Genomic DNA, 19,917 nt, shown 5'->3' on the forward strand with positions numbered 1-19,917 from the left:
CCCGTGTTGGTTTTACTTGTAGATATCGGCAGTTGAGCCGATGTTTATTCTGCCACCGCCCAACGTCATCGGCCGATTTGTAAAGAAACACATGAACCCGCATTGGCTGCTCTGACCAACTCAACCATGATGCGCCCACGCCCCTCGGTCTGCAGCCGCTGCTTGGATCGCAGTCGGGCTTTCTCAACAACAGCACAACGTACACAAAACAGCCAGAATGCTCCCTTCCCGCCGACGGCTGGGTATAGCCGACTCACAAACCGTGGATTGATATCCATCAGCGGCATCGACAGCACAACCTTCCTCCAGGGCTTGATGACCCAGAACATGCTAGTCGCCAATGATCCCAGTCGAAGCATCCGCCGCACAGGTGCATACACTGCCTTCCTCAACTCCCAAGGCCGAGTCCTCAATGATGCCTTCGTTTACCCGCTCCCCGGCGCCGAAACCCAGGGTCCCGACTCAGGCTGGCTAGTCGAAGTGGACAAGAGCCAAGTTCCAATACTGATGAAGCATCTCAAGAAACATAAGTTGCGCGCGAAACTCAAGCTCCGCGCTCTCGAGGATGGCGAGCGCACTATCTGGTCCTCGTGGAAGAACCACGCAGAACCACAACGGTGGGCTGCCTACAGCCTGGAATCCGACTCGGCTTCTCCTTTCTCTGTTACTTCCGAAATCGCCGGATGCATCGACACACGCGCTCCAGGCTTCGGATCACGGATCATCACGCCTGGCTCCGACGGCTTGCGCACACATCTACCTGACGAGGCGCAGGTCCCGGGTTCGGAAGTTGAGCTAGACTCGTATACCGTCCGTCGATTCCTCCATGGTGTTGCGGAAGGTCAGGCGGAGGTCCTCAGTGGTTCCGCTTTGCCACTCCAGTGCAATATGGATATGTCTCGCGGTATCGACTTCCGCAAGGGCTGTTATGTTGGGCAAGAGTTGACGATTCGCACACATCACCGCGGCGTTACAAGAAAGCGTCTCTTGCCTGTGCAGCTCTATGATCTAGCTTCGGAAACGCAAAACGGCCTGGAAACCCTGACATATGATCCCTCGGTGCAACTCACTATGCCTTCCGGCGAAGCAGATATTGTCAAGGCCGGTGCTGCTACTCGGCGAAACCGCAGTGCGGGAACTTTCCTGAACGGAATTGGCAATATTGGACTTGCACTCTGTCGTCTTGAAGTGATGACTGACGTTGCCTTGATGGGAGAGACTCCTGCTCGTCCTCATGAACATCAGTTCAAGCTCTCATGGGCACCGGAGGTAGATCAACCTAATGAAGTTGGTGTACGTGCTTTTGTGCCACCTTGGCTCCGAGACTTCATCTCCGGCGGTAAAGAAGAGAAACCCGCGCCACGGAACACCGATGCCGAAGATGCTATGCGGGCAAGGGAAATTGTCGAGCAATTAGAGGAAGAGGAAGAGGAGAGCGAAGCTCAACAATCGTGAGATACTCGTGTCTTCGACCAGTACCTGTACAATACAAAACTCAAAACAGATATGTAAATAGCTCATGTATCTCTATTCAACTCATATAACATTGTACACATAACGTGCTTGGGGTATCTTTGATATCTATACAAAATGGCCAAGGAAGAGGCAAATGTGATGGCCTCGCAGCTAGGTAGCCTTGGCTGCTGCTTCTGCGGCGTCTGCGGCTTCGTCTTCGCGGGCAAGCTCTTCTTCGAGCGCTTTCCGCTCCTTCTCTCGTTGCGCATTCTTCAGATTCATCATCGTCACTTCCTGCAAACTAGGCGTGCCCGGTGACGGCTTGAACGATGATGCCTTCGGCGCAGCTGCCGCGGCGGATGCAGAAGCAAACGAGCCAAATGATGGCTTTGTTCCTGATGGAGGTGGGGCCGAATTCAGACCGGGGAACTTGAATGAGGGTTTGGGGGCACCGTTTGAGGTTTGACTTGATGTGGTTGGTGTATCCGGTGCGGGCTCAGCTGCCTGGGCTCCCAAGTCGGGTTGGTTTCCTGATGCCCAGAAAACGGACTCGATGAGACCCCACTCGCCATCCTGGCCCGCATGCTGGCGAAGCTTCTTCTCGCTATCAATGACAGCAGCGTGGGCGCTCACGATCGAAACATAAACAATGACACCCGTCGCAAACGTCTTCTTTTCTTTCTTCTCTCCAACTCGCTGGCGCTTATCCTTGAGCATGAAGGTATTCTCAACCTTCCCAAAAGGCTCAAATAGAACAGCCAGCCGTTCAATATCAAGCTCCAGCCCACGGCCCTCCCTAACCCAACGCACTTTCACCGCACGCTCAAGCTCAGGAACAACCGCATCTTTCGTCCGATCCACACGCTGACTGCTGCGGTCCGCCGCTTTCCGCGCTTGCTCCTCCTCCTCCTGCACCTTCTTCTGCGCATCATCCACCTCCTTCTTGCGCTTTTCATCCGCCTCGCGTCGTCTGCGCCTTCCATCCTCAGCGATCCTCTCAATCTCCCGCTGTAATTTCTCTTCCGCATCATCATCGCCCATCCATGACCTTTTGACACCTTGCGTAGCACCTTCTGTAGCGCCTGCCCTCTCACGAGCTTCTAGATCCTCGCGCATCTTCCGCTTCGCTGCACCCATCATCTCCCGCTCGCGCTGCTTGCGCAGTCGCGCTTCCCTCGCATTGTCGTATAGCTGTTTGACATCTGGATCGGAAAGGACATCGTAGGCGATCTGAAGGATGTGGAACTTGTCGATGTCGGCTGCTGTGGGGTTTGCAATTTTATCGGGGTGGTACTTCAGAGCTGTGCGGCGGTATGCGCGTCTAATCTCGGTTTCGGTAGCGGACGCTTGGACATCTAGGAGGGCATAGAAGTCTTGGTTTGAGGCGGCGTGCGCCTTGAGATCGTCGTTGGACATTTTGAGTTATGCGACGGGCTGTCGCTGGGCAAGGTTTGGTAAGAGAGGCACTCGCTGTCGCAAAAGTTGAAGTCGTTGTTCCCTCTGGGGTTTAGTCCTGGTTAGGCGGATCTCTGTGGAAAATTGATGGTGTTAAAGGTTCGCGAGAGATGTCAGGTTGGAAAATTGTCATGTCAGAGCTCTCTGCTTTGGGCGGTGGGTCCGCCTCAGTCCGCCAACTGGTAAGTTAAGGGAACAGATCAAAACAATTCTGACACAGGTCTGGATAGATCAAAACTCATTCCAATGATTGTGTATTATATATGTACAAATTTCAAAGCGTATCGATATTTGAATTAGTAAATTCTCTTAGTATTGCTCATTGATCTCGCTCTTCCAAATTTGACCGTTTTGTATATACCACGGCGGCACGTGGACTGAACACTCCATAATCCCAACTCAGGGAAATCTGGATGGACTTTCATCCATACTCATTATCATCTCGAGTCCACACAAACTCGCCATCTGGCAATGAAGCGCATCCGATGAGTTTCGAAAATGGGTGTCCCAGCTCCATCTAAGCTTCAATTAGCCCTGGCTTTGACGCTTGTCAAGCACAAGCCCCCAGAGCGAGACCTCAAAGGTAAGACACTACGCATCGGTTGATTCAAATCATCCAAGAACTAACACTTGCATTGAAGACTACATCTTGGAAGTTCGACATTTCATTAAGTATTCCAAAGATCAGGGTCATGGTGGTTCAATGGACAAGTTCTTCGACAGCGTCTCTTTCTGGCAACAGGCCTATGAACAGTCAGAGGCAAAGCAGAGCAAATTGCAAGATCAGGTCCACGAGCTTCAACAGAAGATTGATGATCTTGTCTGGAAATTGCGAGTACAGGACACTGGTGGCCTCGAAACCACCCAGGCCAACAAACGCAAGGCGCCGTTCGCTGGCACAAACGCCGGTAGTCCAGATGAAATCAACAAGCGCGTGAGGCTACCAGGCGCTCCCAAGCAAGCATATTCATTGATGGACAGTAATGGACCCGGTGATGAAAATAGTAGGAAGCCCTTGACCCTTTCAACATGGGCACTAATCTGATTTTATGAAGCTTTGTGTATCAACAGACAGATATACACGCTCCAAAAAGCCCTCCAGAAAAGGCCCACCCCTTCTTCGCTTGGAAGCTTGGCCACAGCCGCAGTTATTCTATGCAAGTCCGCAGAGCAGAAACTGATCCTGATGGCCCAAAACACGAGCTCGGCACAGCATACTCAGAGAGAAATTGCGGAGTCGACCACACCAGAGACCGAAGCGATCTTCAATGGAGTGACACTTGCTTTTCATCTCGTGCACAAGTCATTGAAAAAACTTGCTGCAAACGAGAACGGAAAACAACACCAGGCTCAGGTCACCTACTACTTGGTTGGCTTGTTCGAGTCCATCATGACAGCACTTACCTTGCGTTGCACCTGGCTTTCCAACCAAAGCAACAAAGACCAAGATACAGTCGATATGGAAGCACTAGCATCTCACCTAGGAGACTTGCTCTGCACAATGGCACTTTCCCTGGATCTGGCACGCTTGGCGGACCAAGAAGTGATGGAAGGATTCCTCTTCCTTCTCCTTCGTCGCATTGGAAATATGCTGGCTCTTCATGTCTTTCATGATATCAGACTTCCCATGGGTGTATGTCCGGGCATGTCATTCCCCGAAGGTCTAGAGAAAATGACAGACGAAGGTCTCACGCCGAGTCAAGCGCAGATTGAAACCAGATATCTCGTCCGGCTTCTCGGCAGAATATTTGATGTTGAGCCCCACCCATCCACGAAAGCTTTGGCTTTTAGCCAATTCGTTACAAACGCTAAGGATCGGTTGCAAAAAACGCTTCTACGAGCCGTTTTTGGGTCTGATGAACACATGTTTCAGGAGGTCTTGCGACGCCCGAAAACACCACCTCCACTTGATGGGTTGCCAACGGAGCAGGAGAAATTTACAGACTGGCTGACGCAGGAGCTGTGGCGTTTGGTTGGCTGGGATATGCTGAAGACTGTGTTTGTTTCCAAATGATCGGTTCAGTGTATACCCAAGTGTCTACTCTGGTTTGTTACATTTACACACTCACACCCACTTCGCTTGACGGACCTCGGTGCACTTTCTATTGATTGAGTCGCAGATGCAAGCCAATGTATTGATATGAAATAGGATACCCATGAATGTTTACTCGAGATTCAGAATACGAGCAGCATTTCCACCCAAAACAGCAGTCACAGCCTCCTTATCCCCGCCAAAGTTCTCCTCAATTGCGTTATAGTTAGTTGTGACACTAAGCCACTCCTTTTCTCTTTCATCCAGAGGAGGGAAGAACGGATGATCCGTGCCTAAGGTAAAGGGTCAGTCAACCGAAGACAAACAATATCACCGAAACAAATGCACTCACCAAACATCAGACGATCAGAGCCTCCACCAACTGTTACTGCCGCTTTCAAGCCAGCGACTCCATAAACCACCGCATCAAGGAAGATGTTCGTCTTCAGAACTTCCCAAATACTCCTCTGCGGCCCGGGAACATCACCACCATTTTCAGCAAACTTCCGCTCATGCATGATACAACTTTCAATACGCCCAGCCAAGAATGGCAAAGTGCCACCCGAATGCGCCAACAATATCTGCAACCGCGGGAACTCATCAAAGACACGAGATAACAGCATCCGAGTGACAGCGATGGTAGTTTCAAGCGGGAATCCCAAAGCCAAAGGAAGGACATGACCGTAGCGATTCATCGCCTCCGAACCACCGAACGCCTCACTGGGAAGACCATAATGAGGATGCAAGAACAAAAGCATCTGCGTTTCCTCCAGAGCAGCCCAAATAGGCCCAAGTCGCTCATCATCAAGACCAGTTCCCAGCCCCGAAGTCCCCATGATCACACCACGAATATGAGGTAGAGTTTTCAGTCTTTTGATCTCATTGACAATGATCTCGGGATCGGGCGCGCTTAGTGGTAAAGCCGCAAAGGCAAACAGAGTCGACCTTTCCTTCAACGGCAAGGTCGCATCAGAACTGGCATTGACCTGCGCGCAGGTCTCTTCTAGATCATCATTGATCCGCTGAGCCCATGTCTGGGCTTCGGCTGGCTCGAGGAAATCTAGCCATGGGTTCGCGAGGGAAATTACGCTGCTGTTGATACCATGCTGTTTCATGAACGTTAGCTTGACGTTGGTGTCTGAGTAGGATGAGTCGACTGGGCGGCCGCGCTGGTCAATTGGGATTGCAGGGTCGTCGTCTGATGAGAGGATGATCAGGCGTGGTTCCCCAGTAGGTGGATCGTGGATGTAGGGGACTGTTTTGCGAGCGCGGAGCATCGCCATGTATGCTGGGGGATAGACATGGGTATGGATGTCCACGACGAGAGGGCGAGGCATGATGGGCGTAGATGAATACTTTTTCGTAACTGGTTGTTTGTAGATCTCAGACAGAAACAGCGGAGAGGGATGGATGTGTTGGATGAGATAGATGTGAGGGGGAGAGATAAGAGATGTGCGGGGAGATGTGCCTCAGTGCTTTTAAAAACGCCGCGGATGATATCTGGTTAAAAGATAGTAACCCCGCCTCCTGCATGCTCCCTGCATGCCTCTTCCGGGTCGCAGGGAACCCCGTACATGACAATCTCTTTGGGGACTACAGAGCTTTCTAGGTGGGGAACTGAATAGCATTTCGTCTCATTCAAACTACCATCTAGACAGCCGCTTCAAAATCCACTTCGCAATCTGACGAGGGATCATATCAGGAAACTCTCGAGCATCTTTCTTCTGACAGATGTCATGTTGACTCGTGTTATGTGTCGAATAGAGTGAAATGGGTTGTTCTCGCTACACACCATCGTCAGTGATGTAGACACCTTAAATTTCCATCGGAGGAAAACATACGGCTTCAACCAGTAACTCTTATTCACAGCTTGGAGCCAGCAAGGGTGACGGGCTTCTTGTTGGTGAAGTTGGGGATATCCGCAAAGACATTGGCACTTGCGGGGTCCTTGAGAGCTGTCTGCAAAGCCTCCTGGCTCTCCCACTCGAGAGAAGCCATGATCAAGTACTCGGAGCGCGAGCCGTCAAGCGCGTTGGGGAACTTGGTGACATGCCAGCTGTTCAAGCCGTACTTCTTCCATGTAGTTTCGACGAGGGGCATGTGGGTCTTCATGTAGTAATCCTCGTTGAATTCGATGTCGGCCTCATTGGGGTACATGACAATGGCGGTGAATGGCATATTGGCGGTTTTTGGAGAGCAAAGATAGGAACTTAGAAAGCAGGATATTCAGGTAGATGGTGAAACCAAGAACAAGTGCCCGCGGCGATTTGGAGCTGACGCTCAACAGACGCTTATTAATTCGAGTGGAGCCGAAATATGACCGAGGTCTTTCTGGAATTCTACTTCACCGAGCGGCGTGTTCATATTGTGTCGATTATGTATAACGAAGCATAATTTACGACGTTTTATGCCAGCCCCCTTGGGGCAGCTCAGATGATGTTGTTCATAAAGTCCACCCGTGTCTAGTTGGAATTGAAGCCACGAAGCGTGGTCTCGCGCGACCACGATTTACAGATTCAATACTTTTCAATCTTCATACAAAACCCAATCTCATTGTGAGCTGCTTCATAAGGTGTGGAAAATGTCAGAGAAGAGAAAGAAAGGATCGTGTTGACATCTGCAGGATTGGAACCTGAGCTTCCGGGGAAACGGGCTTAGCAGGCCGTTGACACCCCACCACAGCGTCATGATTGGCTAAAGGTCCCAGTGCCTCTAAACTAAATGATGTTTGTTATTTTATACAGCTCGCGGATGCCAATCTTCCAAGGTCGGTGTCATTTACAGTAGATGATTTTATTTGCCAAGTGACCCATAAGCTGTGAGAGATGGATTATTCTCCGGGAAGTCTTGGAGAGTCATGGAAATGCTTCTTGCGTCACTAGTCCCAAGCTTTGGAGCTATCCAGAGCCTGAAGACACCAGTAATTGCTAAAACCTGGAATTTCCAATAAATACCCTAATCCGTCATGAGAACGCAATAGGCGCTGCAGCTAAGAGTTGAGACTTACCTCATGCAGACAAGCTCAGTTCTATATAGAAAGGCCCAACTCATTGGAAGGTAGGTCCATATTCGACATAGACAGTTTGTATCCAAGACATCCTATATGGATGTTTTCGATCGGAAAGCATCCATAGTAATAGACCAGAGCATAAGCAAGTCAAAGTGATTGGCGACAAAATTAAGCACCGTCAGAGGCTTATCGCCCTTATCATGTCCATGTATGCAGCATGCAGGTGACTTCTCGCCTTCCCCTCTTCTTAACTGCCCATGTGTATTTATCATCTCTTGCTATCTCTAACTCCAATGATTTCAAGCCTGGATCCCTCATTCTCTCCACCCTATCACCCTCGCCATGTCCTCTGATCCAGTACAAGAGATCCACCCTGCATCAACTGCAGTCGACCAAGACGAGCTGAAGATCCCAGTAAGCGGCGCTTCCTGATGCCTACAATTATTCCCTGCTGATAGTCTGAGTTAGCTGATTGACTTTGGTCCATTCTTCACGGGGACACCATCAGACAAACATGCCGTCGCACTCTCCATCACCGAGGCATTCAAGACATCCGGCTTCCTCTATCTGAAATCACACGGAATCCCCCCCGTCCGTCGTATCCCGAGTGTTTGCATCATCAGCTCGATTCTTCGCGCGACCCCAGAATCAAAAAGATGCGCTGGGTTGGACGACCCCACAGTCGAACCGTGGTTACGTCGCCATCGGACGGGAGAAATTAACCACCGTCGACGAAACGAATAGCGATACCCTGCGCGCCTCCGTACCCGATATCAAAGAAACCATGGAGATTGGTCGCGAAGTCAAAGATCAGCCCAACCACTGGCCAGACCTGTTTGATGACGATGGAAAAGACTTCAAAGAAACCATGCAGGCATTCTTCGAAATGGGGAAGACCCTCCACAAGCATATCATGCAAGCCATTGCACTGGGGATGAATCTCCCAGAACACTTCTTCGATGACTTCATCGGCATGGGTGACAATAATCTGCGACTACTTCACTATCCGCCCGTCAGCCAAGAAGTTTTCCAAAATAATCCTAATCAAGTGCGAGCTGGCGAGCATAGTGATTATGGCTCGATCACGCTGCTCTTCCAGGATAGACATGGGGGCTTGCAAGTGCGTAGTCCGAAGGGGACTTTCGTGGATGCTACGCCGATCGCTGATACCATTGTTGTGAATGCTGGGGATCTTCTTGCTCGGTGGTCTAATGATACTATCAAAAGCACTCGTCATCGGGTGATCCAACCACCTAGGCCTGTGGGTGAGAGTCCTGGTGATGGTCACCAGACCTACCCTGCGCGCTACAGCATTGCCTACTTCTGTAATCCGGATGACGACAAGTTGATCGAAGCTCTGCCTGGGACATACGGTGAGGCTGCCCAGGTGGACAAGAAGTATTCCGATATCACGGCGGGTGAATACCTAGTTCAGCGCTTGACAGCCACCTATTAATCATATCAAACGCCGTGGAGATGAAGGTGGCGAAGTGCATCGATACCCGTTTATGGCTACGGTTTCTTTTTCCTTTGGTCACTTTAAGGTTGATCTATTCTGAGTATGTTTTGTCAAGCTATGAAGGATACTTACAAGTGCAGAACAAACCATTTATCTATCATGTTCTATGTACACAGCGTAGTAAATGACCTAACCTACATTTGACAACTCAGACCCGGAAAGCAAGACTGCTTAGTAGACAGCAGGTGTGACAGAAACGCGACCGCCGTCAGTAATCACGATATTACCATTGATATAGCCACCCGAATTGCTGGCGAGCCAGACAATCAAGCCAGCAATATCTTCCTCGCTACCTCCCCGAGTTGCGGGGATCATATCACGCGGGAATGAGCCCTCGGAGATAGCTTGGCCCTCCAGCCCAGCGCCATTGAACAGCGACTCCGACATTTCCGAGTAGTAAAGACCGGGCGCAATACCATTCACGCGGATATTGTAGTCCGCGAAATTCGTAGACAGCAATTTGACCAGTTGGGTCGCCGCGGCTTTGGAAGTGTTATAGGCGAAGCTAAAGGGCACTTTGCGATTATATCCAGCAATCGAGCTTGTGATGATCACCTGGGCAGTGGGCGTGGAGAGAACATTCGGCTGCGGTGCGGGCCGTCTCTGATTCGCAGCGTCGAGCAAAGGTAAGAATGCTAGGAATGTATAGTATGCACCTGTGACATTGACGTCCAGGACTTTATTGAACTCCTCCATTGGGATATTGAAAAGTTCATCCCTGACATTGGAAAGCGATGCGAGAGACCCGTCCGCATTTCGCTGCGGTGGTTTCATCAGCGGTCCCATGATTCCACTGTTTACGATGAGGAGGTCCACATGTTTTGTCTGTGCCGCGACGGCCTTGTACGCTGCCTCCAGGGACTCTTTCGAGGTGACGTCACATTGGATCGGGATGATGGATTTGTGTAGTGCCTGCGAGACGGTTTCCTGGAGTGCGTCTTCGCGCCGGCCGAGAACGAAGATCTTGTCTGCGTTGTTGGCGTCGAGTGCTTTGGCCATGATGCGGCCAAGACCTGTGCCGTTAGCTTTGGGCGTGGAACGTGCGTGGGCGCTGCTTACCGCTACCACCTCCGGTGATTACGACCACTCGGTCTTGGACGGAGAAGAGATTGGATGCTTGGAGGTGCGCCATGGTGAAAATTGGTTTCTTGATGGGGTGAGATACGGAGTAACTGAAGTTGAGGTTGAGGTTGAAGTTCAAGTTTCCCCGCGATCTCGTCATGGCTTGTCTCCACACCTCGGTAATTCAATCAAGCTTGGGGGTCATTGTCCATTGATCTTCACCCCACTCATGATATTCTGGAATTCTATAACGGAGTACTATAATCTTATATTGAATTTGTGGATGATAGCCGTTTGAATACAACACACGATCTTCACCTTAGTCCCGAGATCAACTCGGTCTTGGATCTAATTATCCATTCGCTCGCTACCTCAAAGGTTCCACTTGGACCTTGACCCTTAGCAAACAAAGTGTTGTGCATTTTACCACGAAGGACGTGACTTTCGACTTCACACCCCCATCTCAAACCCCCATCTATTGGCCAGTACAACTATAAAGAGGCCTAGCCCAGCCACCTGAATTCTGTGGCTGGCTGGGAGACGCCGTGTGGACTACTTTCTACATAGGGCAATGCGTACTCCGTAAGGGACAGCCAAGATTATACAGAAAGAGGAAGGATTGCTACTGGCATGCAGCGTACCTGGTGGCAACCACGGAGTACACGCAAGAGCTTCCATCGGATGTAAGGAGCCATCCGAATTTTGGTCAAAATATTGGACTTATATTCTATTCTACATATAGACATTGTGTGGAGTAGACCATCTTCATGAGAAGTTGTAGTGCCACGAAGGGCTTGAATTCCAAACGAATTGATACCATTCTGTTGTCCAAAAGAGCGCAATGTTGCTTGGGGGCATAGAGCGGACCGCTGTGGGGCCGGCATACATGCCCAACGCGGCATTTGCTGGAACTGCACCGATTTCACCAGCTCCTTCAGGGCTGGATGTATGTACGCTCAATGATTTTTCGTGATGAGTCCAGGCACTTGCAGATATTGATTGCACCACATGCTGTACTACAGCCCTGGAGGCCAAATCGAGTGGAGAGACATGTACCGGTATCACTCGTATTCGTACCATGAGTGCTCACATAATAGGACACCGTACCGGGGACTTAAGTATACTTCGAGTACGGAGTAGGGAGTACACAGACAATTTTGAGCATCGTATTCGGAGAATACTATACCAAACTAGTGACTTTGAATTTTCACAGACCTCCTTCTGGTGTTTGTTGACGGTCCACTTTCGAATGCAGAATCGATCTGCTCCGATTAAGTCCGAGGCCACTAGCCAGATCGGGTCTAGAGCGGGAGATGCATCATGGTTCGTCGAGGTGGAACTCGCTCTGGCCTCACGGTCGCGCCGATCACTTGTCGACTTATGCCTTGCGTTCAGTTACCTCGAAATGCCAGGTACTGATCAGCACGCAGCACCAGCGAGAGGACAAGCCGGATGTGGTTTCACTGGCGAAACCATCCCATATTGCCCATATACATCATGAGCTGTGGTGGAATGGAAGCTGGGGACACTGGAGACACTAGCAGGCGCTACGCGTACGCTAAAGAAGCGGTGTGAACACAGCTGAATGAGACCCGATGCCGAGAAAGGCTTAAATCTCCCCTGATTGGATATTCCAGAAACTTTGCAGATGATATAGCCAGAACGTGCATCTTGCAGTTTGAACCAGTTTCTTTCTCTCGTGACGTCGAACAAATAAAATCCTCAAAGAACCTCGTTCTCCACAAATATCTTCTTTCTTTCCAGAGAAGTACCAGAAGCCTCTTCAGTAAGCACCGCAAAAACCACCTTCGGCAACATAGAGCTATAAGGTTACTAACAATTCAGTCATGGTGCAATGGCTCGGCTCAATCACTACTCAGAGCGACTCGTCGCTGGCCGGCGTCTTTATGATCAACGGCGAGCCCTGGGTCTTTGAGAACCGTGGGAAGACTGCACCCCTTCAAAAGGCCCCCGCTGTCGTGAACATCCCCTGGAAGGAGGTCGACAGCATCCGGAACTCTCTTCGCACGCGTGAGCCTTTCCGAGCGACTGTCAGAGGATCGACCATGGAAATCGTCTGGGCCAATGGCGTGAGAATTACAGCAAACGTTCCCCATTCAGCGAGTTATGGTTCATTCTCGGGAGAAGGCGGTTGGCGGGCACAGTGAATTTTATGGGGTTCGGATCGACCTGTATCGGGTCTTAATGTGATCTTGATGACTTTTTGCTTTGGCTATGACCTTTTTTTTGTTCTGGAAATACTTTTGTGCTCGGTTTATAACTTAATATTTGCGCCATAGATTGCCAACTCAGCTGTTTTTGACTCCAAATGAAATCTTCCAGTGGCTTTACCGTTGTTGGGTTCACTTCAGCATTAGCTTAACTCATGAAAGTCCCGGCATACACGACCGAGATTAGCTGTCATTCCAAAACACACAAACAGCCGAAATGCCTAACACACAAGTTCCACGGAAGTCCTTACCGACACATCCCGGGCCCAATACTATACAACAATCCTCAGTACGTGAACCTTACCTGACCGGCCAATTGCGCTGAATGTTTACCATTAATTATGAAAAAGCCCAATGGGATCGACAGTGACACTAACCTTAATGTCACCATGTGGTTCTGTGGCCGCTCGGAATTCATCCCGTCTGGAGCTACTCTGGATCTGCGATGTGGCCCTGAACCAGTATTTTTGATCTGCAGGAGAACATTGTTGCTATGTACATCCCTTATAACTACCAAGATGATGACGGTGTTCAAAATAAGCTGTTCGAATACTGACGAAACGCCAGCAGGATCCCAAATGCGCTCTATTAGCCATCCGCAACCATCCGAGGGTCTCTGAACAATACAAGTATCCCAGCTCACCTAAACCAAAAGCCACTAAATACATTGTCTTCAAAGTAGCTCGGGGCATACGATCATGATCTGGAAAAACATATTCATTCTTGGCTTACTGCCAGTCGCAATTGCGGACCCGGACCCGGACCCAAAGAAACACAAAGGCGGAGGCCACAAGGGTGGAGATGAACACCATGAAACAGCTTTGACGACGACTCCAATAGAGAGCTCATCTATTTCTGCTCCTCCACTTCGAAACCACTCAACTTCCGAGCCACATACGCCGTTCACTGGAACAGCAACCACCACCGGTGCTTTGACTGCAACTTCAATTGGGACAGGGATTCCCAGTGAGGGCGTTGCCGCTGGAGCCACAAGCTATCCAGCTGATGGAAAGCTTCATCATGCAGAGCCTGCTCCCTTTGACCCAGCAGGCGGCGTTGGAACGAATGGAAGCACGCCCGTTTATAATACAAAGAGCGACTTCGATTTCGAATCCTTGGTACGTATCCAAGTTGAAGAAGGAACTTTCCAATTTGACAGAAGAGCTGATGAACCGTCTGTAGGCCCTTGCTCTATACCAAGAATGGCTTGAATACGATCTTTTCCAGGATGGACTCAGACGGTTCAACGAATCTGAATTCCAAGCAGCTGGTCTTTCCTCTGCAGATCGCGAACTGATCCAATTCATGGCGCAACAAGAGCTAGGCCATGTTACCATGCTGAGCAACATCCTGGGAGAACATGCCCCGCAGCAGTGCACCTACATCTACCCGTACACCAACGTGAAAGAATTCATTGACTTCTGTCAGAAACTGACACGGTTTGGTGAAGCGGGTGTGTATGGATTCCTGGCTCACTTGGATTCACGCGAGGCGGCCACTCTACTCACGCAGTCCATCACCACCGAAGCTCGCCAACAGCTGATATTCCGTCAGTTTGAGGGTCTGTTTCCGATGGTGGAATGGTTTCAGCTTGGTATACCGCAGTCCTGGGCCTGGACATTGCTAGCTCCCTTTATCAGTACCTGTCCTGAGAATCAGACCAGGTTGATTTGGCAGAACTTCCCGACGCTTTTGGTTGTTGACCAACCCAATCCTTGGAACACGGGTATCACGGCGAACTCTCCTTCGGGGCAGAATCAGTCTTCTGGCTCTAGCACTGCAACAAGTTCCAGTCAGTCTTCTGATTCGAGCACCACAACAAGTTCCAGCCAGGCGTCTGACTCCAGTGAGAGCTCAGAGCCGACCCAAACCCCTGCTCCCAGCCAGCTTTCTGGGCTCAACCAGACTGCAGGGTTCATTTTCAACCAGTCATCCGGGGCAAATGACACTGTTGGTCCAGGCGTTAGCATTCCCAGAACACCCAAAGGCAGCAATTCTACCAACTCAACATCCAACTGCGGAGTCACTGTTAGTAAGATTCGGCCACTGCCACTTACTTTCCCGGGCCGCCGAGTGCTGTTGCAGTGGGATGCCCCGGGAAGGCAGGTTGGACCCAACAACAGCTACATCACTACGACTCAAACCGAAGCTGGTAGTGCCAGGTATGTCATTTGGGTGTCTCAGCTCAATGTGACATACACCACTTTGACCATCGACAACAGTACCAATGGCACCGCCATAACCAACAGCACCGGTGGCCGAGGGCATACTATCCAACCTGACTTGGAGACGTATCAGGGTGATCCTGCAATTAATGGAACCATCTTCATTGCTATCACGGACAGTGATCCGGCTCTCAGTCCTTTCAATCTAAGCTTGATCAACCCGCATGTGGTTGCGGGTCCGGCGTTGTACCAGGCTGGGTAAGTGGTATAGCTAGACTTGATCAACGGTCTGGGAAGAGAACTTGAGGACGTCCAAGAAGTTTAGAGCTCGAGATTTACAGCCAAATAGACATTTCAATGAGTGAAGTCAAGCTTTTGCAAGGTTTCCCCTGTAAACTTCCACAAACTTTCCAGCTAGTTGAGCGAACTGGTCAACTCTTGGCGGTGTTAACTCCGTTTATCGCCGAGCCAACCTCATTTTCTCCACGTCAGTGTTTGTCAACTCTTCACGAACCCAACCACCACACCACAGCCCCAGCTCGGCAAAATGGAGACCCCAAGGAATCGAAAACAACGACGTGCAGCAGCAGCTTCCACATATGATGACGCAGACGTCCCCATGGCCCATCCACCTCGCAACGATCCATCCCAAAACAAACAAACCGTCGAGAAAACATTATATGACATCATTGCGGAGCGGCAGCATGGGCAGAACAAAAAAGGAGGGAAGATCCCAGCATCGGCAGAGGGACTAGGGATTCCTGCTCAGTCAGGGGGACTCGATTCGTCACGGTCGATGCGTCCGGAGAATTGGTCGACACCCACGGGGACATCGACGAACACCTCTCAAATACTTCCAAGAGCCCACCAAGCAAGGCAGCCCCAGTACCAAAAGCGACCGGTCATCAATCTGATTCAGAAGTTGTGGTTGATCAACCACTCCCGCCGTTCCTTGATACAATCCTCCTTTCTATCCCCCTCACCACTCTCCACCTCACTCTGAGCTTCCTAGCAGCGCACCAATACGCTGAAACCACCGACCTACCCGAACTCTTCAAAAATTCTCTCCTGACTGCTTTCCCCCTCTTGACATTGTTTGTCCACCTCGCGCATGGCCATATCATCCCCTTTGGCAAACCTCGCTCAAAGAATGAGCCATCAGAACCTTCGTTGTTCCCATTAACAGCAGACAAGCGGAATATCGCGTTCCTCAGAAAATTGGTCTTTCCCCCTGCACTGCGAACCTATGTTTTCCTTCCTGTTGCTGCAGTACTTGGTGCGCATCTGATCGCTATTACCAATGGCGAGCCATACTATGCGGTCATGAAGAAGGCCCCAGCTGTCGGCACCATTTGGATTTGGTGTATATTGGAATTATCCTTTGGAGCAGCTGCGCTCGGGGCTCTGGGACCTTTGATCTGGGGTGTTTGGTGGATGGACTATGGCATTTTCTGAAGCCCGAAACAGCGAGAGACAGGATCATGCTACGATAGTGAGACAGTTCATGCACGAAGGCATGATTTTCTGAACTCCCGGTCTAGCAATGATTGTTCCAGCTTTGGCTCATGGCAAACTTGCCCCAAGACATGTTCTACCTGTGCCTCCGCCACACAACATGGGTAAAACACAGCTTGGAAGTACTTCAGACAGATTGGAGTCTTTGTTTGAGATGAAGATTCCTCTACTATAAATATCATGTATAAATCCCCTTGACTTCGGAATTTTATCACCTTTAGCACATCGCCATGCTTATTCCCACCACCACATATCAAACCCGATTTCCAACTTCTCTGGCACGTGAGCTCAAACAACACATCCTTCAAACAATTCTAATAGAGGGCAGATTGCGCTTGATAGTCATTATCCCTGCCCTTGCCGACGAACCAGGAGATCCCTTATCAAGCGCACACACATTTCTGTTCCCTTTGCTCCGTGAGTGGGAGGTGTACAGAATTGACTGGATGATTAGCATGATAGCCCTACCGAACCAGAATGAGAGTTTCATCCGACTCGATCTCTCGACTAACCGGCTTGAAGCAGAGGAGGGTCAAAGACGGTCCTCTTTCCCGATATACACCCTTGTCTCTGATACCCAAGGGATCGTTTGGAATTTCGAACTACATGCAATTAGAGGAAACACACAGGAAGAAGGGTTGCTTGAGGAGTTTAGACAGATGTGTGTGCTACCATAGCAACTTGGGAGTAGATAGAGTAATCTTGGAATCGAATTTGATTGTTTTGTTGTTCGGCTGAACCATACATTCCAAGGTTTCCATGGGCTCTTCCACATGTGTTTTATCCCAGATCCCTAATTCTCTGTTCATGGCTTAACCAAGACTTCCTTTACTGGACCAATAATGATGACTCGGCATTGGAACCTTGGAAGGACAGCCAAAAAGACAGTCCAAAAGACAGTCCAAAAGACAGTTAAAAAGAGGTCCCGAAGTTGATAATAGCTCTCTCTCATTACCAATTAACATATGAGATTAAGTCAATAACCATTTGACTACTCCTGTTGATAACCAACTATCATTGTCTTTTTGGCCGCGCGTGAGCGCGGCACTGAGGCTTGTGATGATTTATTTTCAGCTAAATCTGGTCAAATCAAAACTAGGATGGCTGGTATCTCATCATGACTCTCAACATGATGTCAGATTTGGCTACTGACGTTCTTCATCAAGAAACCTCCTTGCTGGAAGATCTACCACATTTACCTGATTTGAACAAAACCACATGTGACCCCCATGGCAGCGTGTCTGAAGACCACCCAATGCATCAATTTAGTCGAGTCGTCGATATCATATACCCTTACACCGCTATAAGCAAGAAGCACAATATAATGTAGGCTGATACGCTAATTTGTTAGTGAAAGTATATTGTCCATATGCACTGATCGACGTCTAGCCCCAAACCCACTCTGAACGTTTGGACATCAATGCAATCCATCCATGGATCTGTTGCAGATGAAGCTCCTTGTGCTACGTAACATGAACTGCATATCACAGTTGGGGGTGGCACACTGCAGTTCGCGCACTACGTGTGGATTCGGGATGTTTTCCATGATCCGACCTGGCCGCACTAAAAGTTTCTACCACAACCCTTGCTGCACAAGCCAACCTTGGAAGCCAACTCAGAGACACAATTTTCCTGCACCACATGTTCGCAGCAGGGAGCGTGTCACACGATCCTAGAAGGATATCGCTGTATATTTTTAACGAACGGGCTGGTCTCACCATGCTCGGCCTCCTGGACTGCCCGAAGAAACAGAGTTGAACTGATTCCATTTCGCCCCCACAACGTCGCATCGATATACGTTTTGGGATTATTTTCAAACTCAATATCATAGCATTCATATATGGAGGATCTGTATCAATCAAATCGTGGTTATAGACGACCGTGGGTATAGTAGAACAACGACTTCTATTCTGATGCACAAATATGTTGCCATAAGTCTTTCCAAGGTTCTTATAAAGGACTCTTTGTGCAGCTTCAGGGCCTAGACCTGCTATTTCTCTTTGAAAGAGACCATGGAACTCGGTATCGACCATGTAGGCACCCTCATCAATATCAAGTGAGAGTGAAGCTCATGAGCTCTGGAGATTTAGTAGAGTTTGGCCCAACATGACATCTGTTTTACTCCTGCATGCTAAGTCTTTTGACGGAAGTAATTGAGGATGAGTCTTTGTCAAAGATTTTCACATCTGTTGAAATAATAACTGACCACTGAGCATCCGACCTTAGGTATCTGTCAACCCATGAGATAGTTATGTACATAGAGATTTTTGTATGACTTCGGGATCTACTATGCATGGATTAAATGATATGAGAACATGGCTCTGTTCCAAAACCCCAAATTTTCCTTCGTATGTCATCTTTGGGATAAGAAGAAGGGAATGACGATCCCATGCCGATTTTCAGAGGGCTCAACAATACTCTGAGCGGCTGACTCCACAAGCCCTTCAATAGTACTGTTACAGTGATAGTTGTTCTTTCTGAAGTCACATTGCATGATTATCTCGGAGAGTCCACTCGATACCGCACAGTCTCAGGTGTCCAAGTTAAACCTCCTGCAGACCTAAGACAGCATTAGTGAACTGCATTGAACCCCCCATCAATAAATATCCCATGACAAAGTCTAGAACCCAAAGACCCATCCGAACAGTGGCAAAAGAAACATAAATATCATAGAAAAGCCACACCGACACTTGTGTGACATCCCTAGAAAGGAGCTATCTGAACCATCTCACCGTCTCTACTCGGCAAAATGAAATTTCCTCAGGCCCAGATAAAAACATAGCAAAGCAGCCGACACATTGAAGAGACTATGACTATCCTACAGCAAAATTAGCAAGTCTGGTCCGCGGATCTCTTCCGAACCGCAGCGTGCAATGGATCCATGCCGTGGACGAAGTTGGGAACCAAACGGATGATCCCAAGACACAAGGAACTATAATCCGACTGCAACCTAATCTCACCACGGCTTTTCGATTTTAGCTCCGTCGATCATTTGGGGAAACCCCTTGCAGGGCCCACATCGTGAACACCGAACACCAAGGACTCGTTGGGAACTAATTCCGCCACATACGTTGCACGTACTAATGGCACAAGATCGGGGATCTCGATTCTCGCCCTATGGATCTGGGTATGATTGCTTTTTTGGGATCTCTAAATCTTTTGTTATTATTATTTTTTCTTTGCAAGTTGTATACATCACATGCATAAGACCCGAGAACCGAGATCGCACCGGAAAGAACGGAGTATTGTGGACACGAGCTATTTGGGGATTCTGCTGGGTTCCGGTACCGCTGAATTGGTAGTTGGGTACTCTTACATGAACTACACTACTTGTATGAACTACTTGTACAAGACAATGAAGACAGATATGTATTGTGAATGTATTCAAAATGTTGAAATCCCGCTTTAAATGCTGGTGGTAAAGGTCGTCAGATCATGTACAACACTCTTGGTTGAACGAAAGGCGTAGAACA

The 19,917-nt window shown here is 49.3% G+C and overlaps 9 protein-coding genes across 9 annotated transcripts; 5 read left to right on the forward strand and 4 right to left on the reverse strand.

Annotated features, from left to right (window-relative positions):
• Positions 1-126: 126 nt before the first annotated feature.
• On the forward strand, positions 127-1,455 carry N7506_000859 (YgfZ/GcvT domain-containing protein; the record flags this gene model as incomplete). Its single annotated transcript, XM_056950155.1, has 1 exon — positions 127-1,455. The coding sequence occupies one exon, from the start codon at positions 127-129 to the stop codon at positions 1,453-1,455; it is 1,329 nt and encodes a 442-aa protein (XP_056816070.1).
• Positions 1,456-1,626: 171 nt separating this feature from the next.
• N7506_000860 (putative cell cycle control protein (Cwf23)) lies at positions 1,627-2,871 on the reverse strand (the record flags this gene model as incomplete). Its single annotated transcript, XM_056950156.1, has 1 exon — positions 1,627-2,871. The coding sequence occupies one exon, from the start codon at positions 2,869-2,871 to the stop codon at positions 1,627-1,629; it is 1,245 nt and encodes a 414-aa protein (XP_056816071.1).
• A 537-nt stretch (positions 2,872-3,408) lies between these two features.
• On the forward strand, positions 3,409-4,924 carry N7506_000861 (uncharacterized protein; the record flags this gene model as incomplete). Its single annotated transcript, XM_056950157.1, has 3 exons — positions 3,409-3,493; positions 3,552-3,914; positions 3,966-4,924. The coding sequence occupies 3 exons, from the start codon at positions 3,409-3,411 to the stop codon at positions 4,922-4,924; spliced, it is 1,407 nt and encodes a 468-aa protein (XP_056816072.1).
• Positions 4,925-5,074: 150 nt separating this feature from the next.
• Positions 5,075-6,279, reverse strand: N7506_000862 (amidohydrolase family protein; the record flags this gene model as incomplete). The annotated part of the gene is made up of 2 exons (XM_056950158.1): positions 5,075-5,235; positions 5,295-6,279. The coding sequence occupies 2 exons, from the start codon at positions 6,277-6,279 to the stop codon at positions 5,075-5,077; spliced, it is 1,146 nt and encodes a 381-aa protein (XP_056816073.1).
• A 526-nt stretch (positions 6,280-6,805) lies between these two features.
• N7506_000863 (uncharacterized protein) lies at positions 6,806-7,120 on the reverse strand (the record flags this gene model as incomplete). Its single annotated transcript, XM_056950159.1, has 1 exon — positions 6,806-7,120. The coding sequence occupies one exon, from the start codon at positions 7,118-7,120 to the stop codon at positions 6,806-6,808; it is 315 nt and encodes a 104-aa protein (XP_056816074.1).
• Positions 7,121-8,294: 1,174 nt separating this feature from the next.
• On the forward strand, positions 8,295-9,408 carry N7506_000864 (isopenicillin N synthase family dioxygenase; the record flags this gene model as incomplete). Its single annotated transcript, XM_056950160.1, has 3 exons — positions 8,295-8,366; positions 8,421-8,561; positions 8,599-9,408. 3 exons carry the CDS (start codon positions 8,295-8,297, stop codon positions 9,406-9,408), a joined length of 1,023 nt encoding a protein of 340 aa, XP_056816075.1.
• A 234-nt stretch (positions 9,409-9,642) lies between these two features.
• On the reverse strand, positions 9,643-10,603 carry N7506_000865 (SDR family NAD(P)-dependent oxidoreductase; the record flags this gene model as incomplete). The annotated part of the gene is made up of 2 exons (XM_056950161.1): positions 9,643-10,484; positions 10,531-10,603. 2 exons carry the CDS (start codon positions 10,601-10,603, stop codon positions 9,643-9,645), a joined length of 915 nt encoding a protein of 304 aa, XP_056816076.1.
• A 1,777-nt stretch (positions 10,604-12,380) lies between these two features.
• On the forward strand, positions 12,381-12,701 carry N7506_000866 (uncharacterized protein; the record flags this gene model as incomplete). The annotated part of the gene is made up of 1 exon (XM_056950162.1): positions 12,381-12,701. One exon carries the CDS (start codon positions 12,381-12,383, stop codon positions 12,699-12,701), a length of 321 nt encoding a protein of 106 aa, XP_056816077.1.
• Positions 12,702-13,462: 761 nt separating this feature from the next.
• N7506_000867 (ferritin-like domain-containing protein) lies at positions 13,463-16,384 on the forward strand (the record flags this gene model as incomplete). Its single annotated transcript, XM_056950163.1, has 3 exons — positions 13,463-13,882; positions 13,947-15,187; positions 15,703-16,384. The coding sequence occupies 3 exons, from the start codon at positions 13,463-13,465 to the stop codon at positions 16,382-16,384; spliced, it is 2,343 nt and encodes a 780-aa protein (XP_056816078.1).
• Between the last annotated feature and the right edge of the window lie 3,533 nt (positions 16,385-19,917).

Source organism: Penicillium brevicompactum (genome assembly GCF_028827555.1).
Source record: "Penicillium brevicompactum strain IBT 35665 chromosome Unknown utg000001l_segment0_segment0, whole genome shotgun sequence".
NCBI lineage: Eukaryota > Fungi > Ascomycota > Eurotiomycetes > Eurotiales > Aspergillaceae > Penicillium > Penicillium brevicompactum.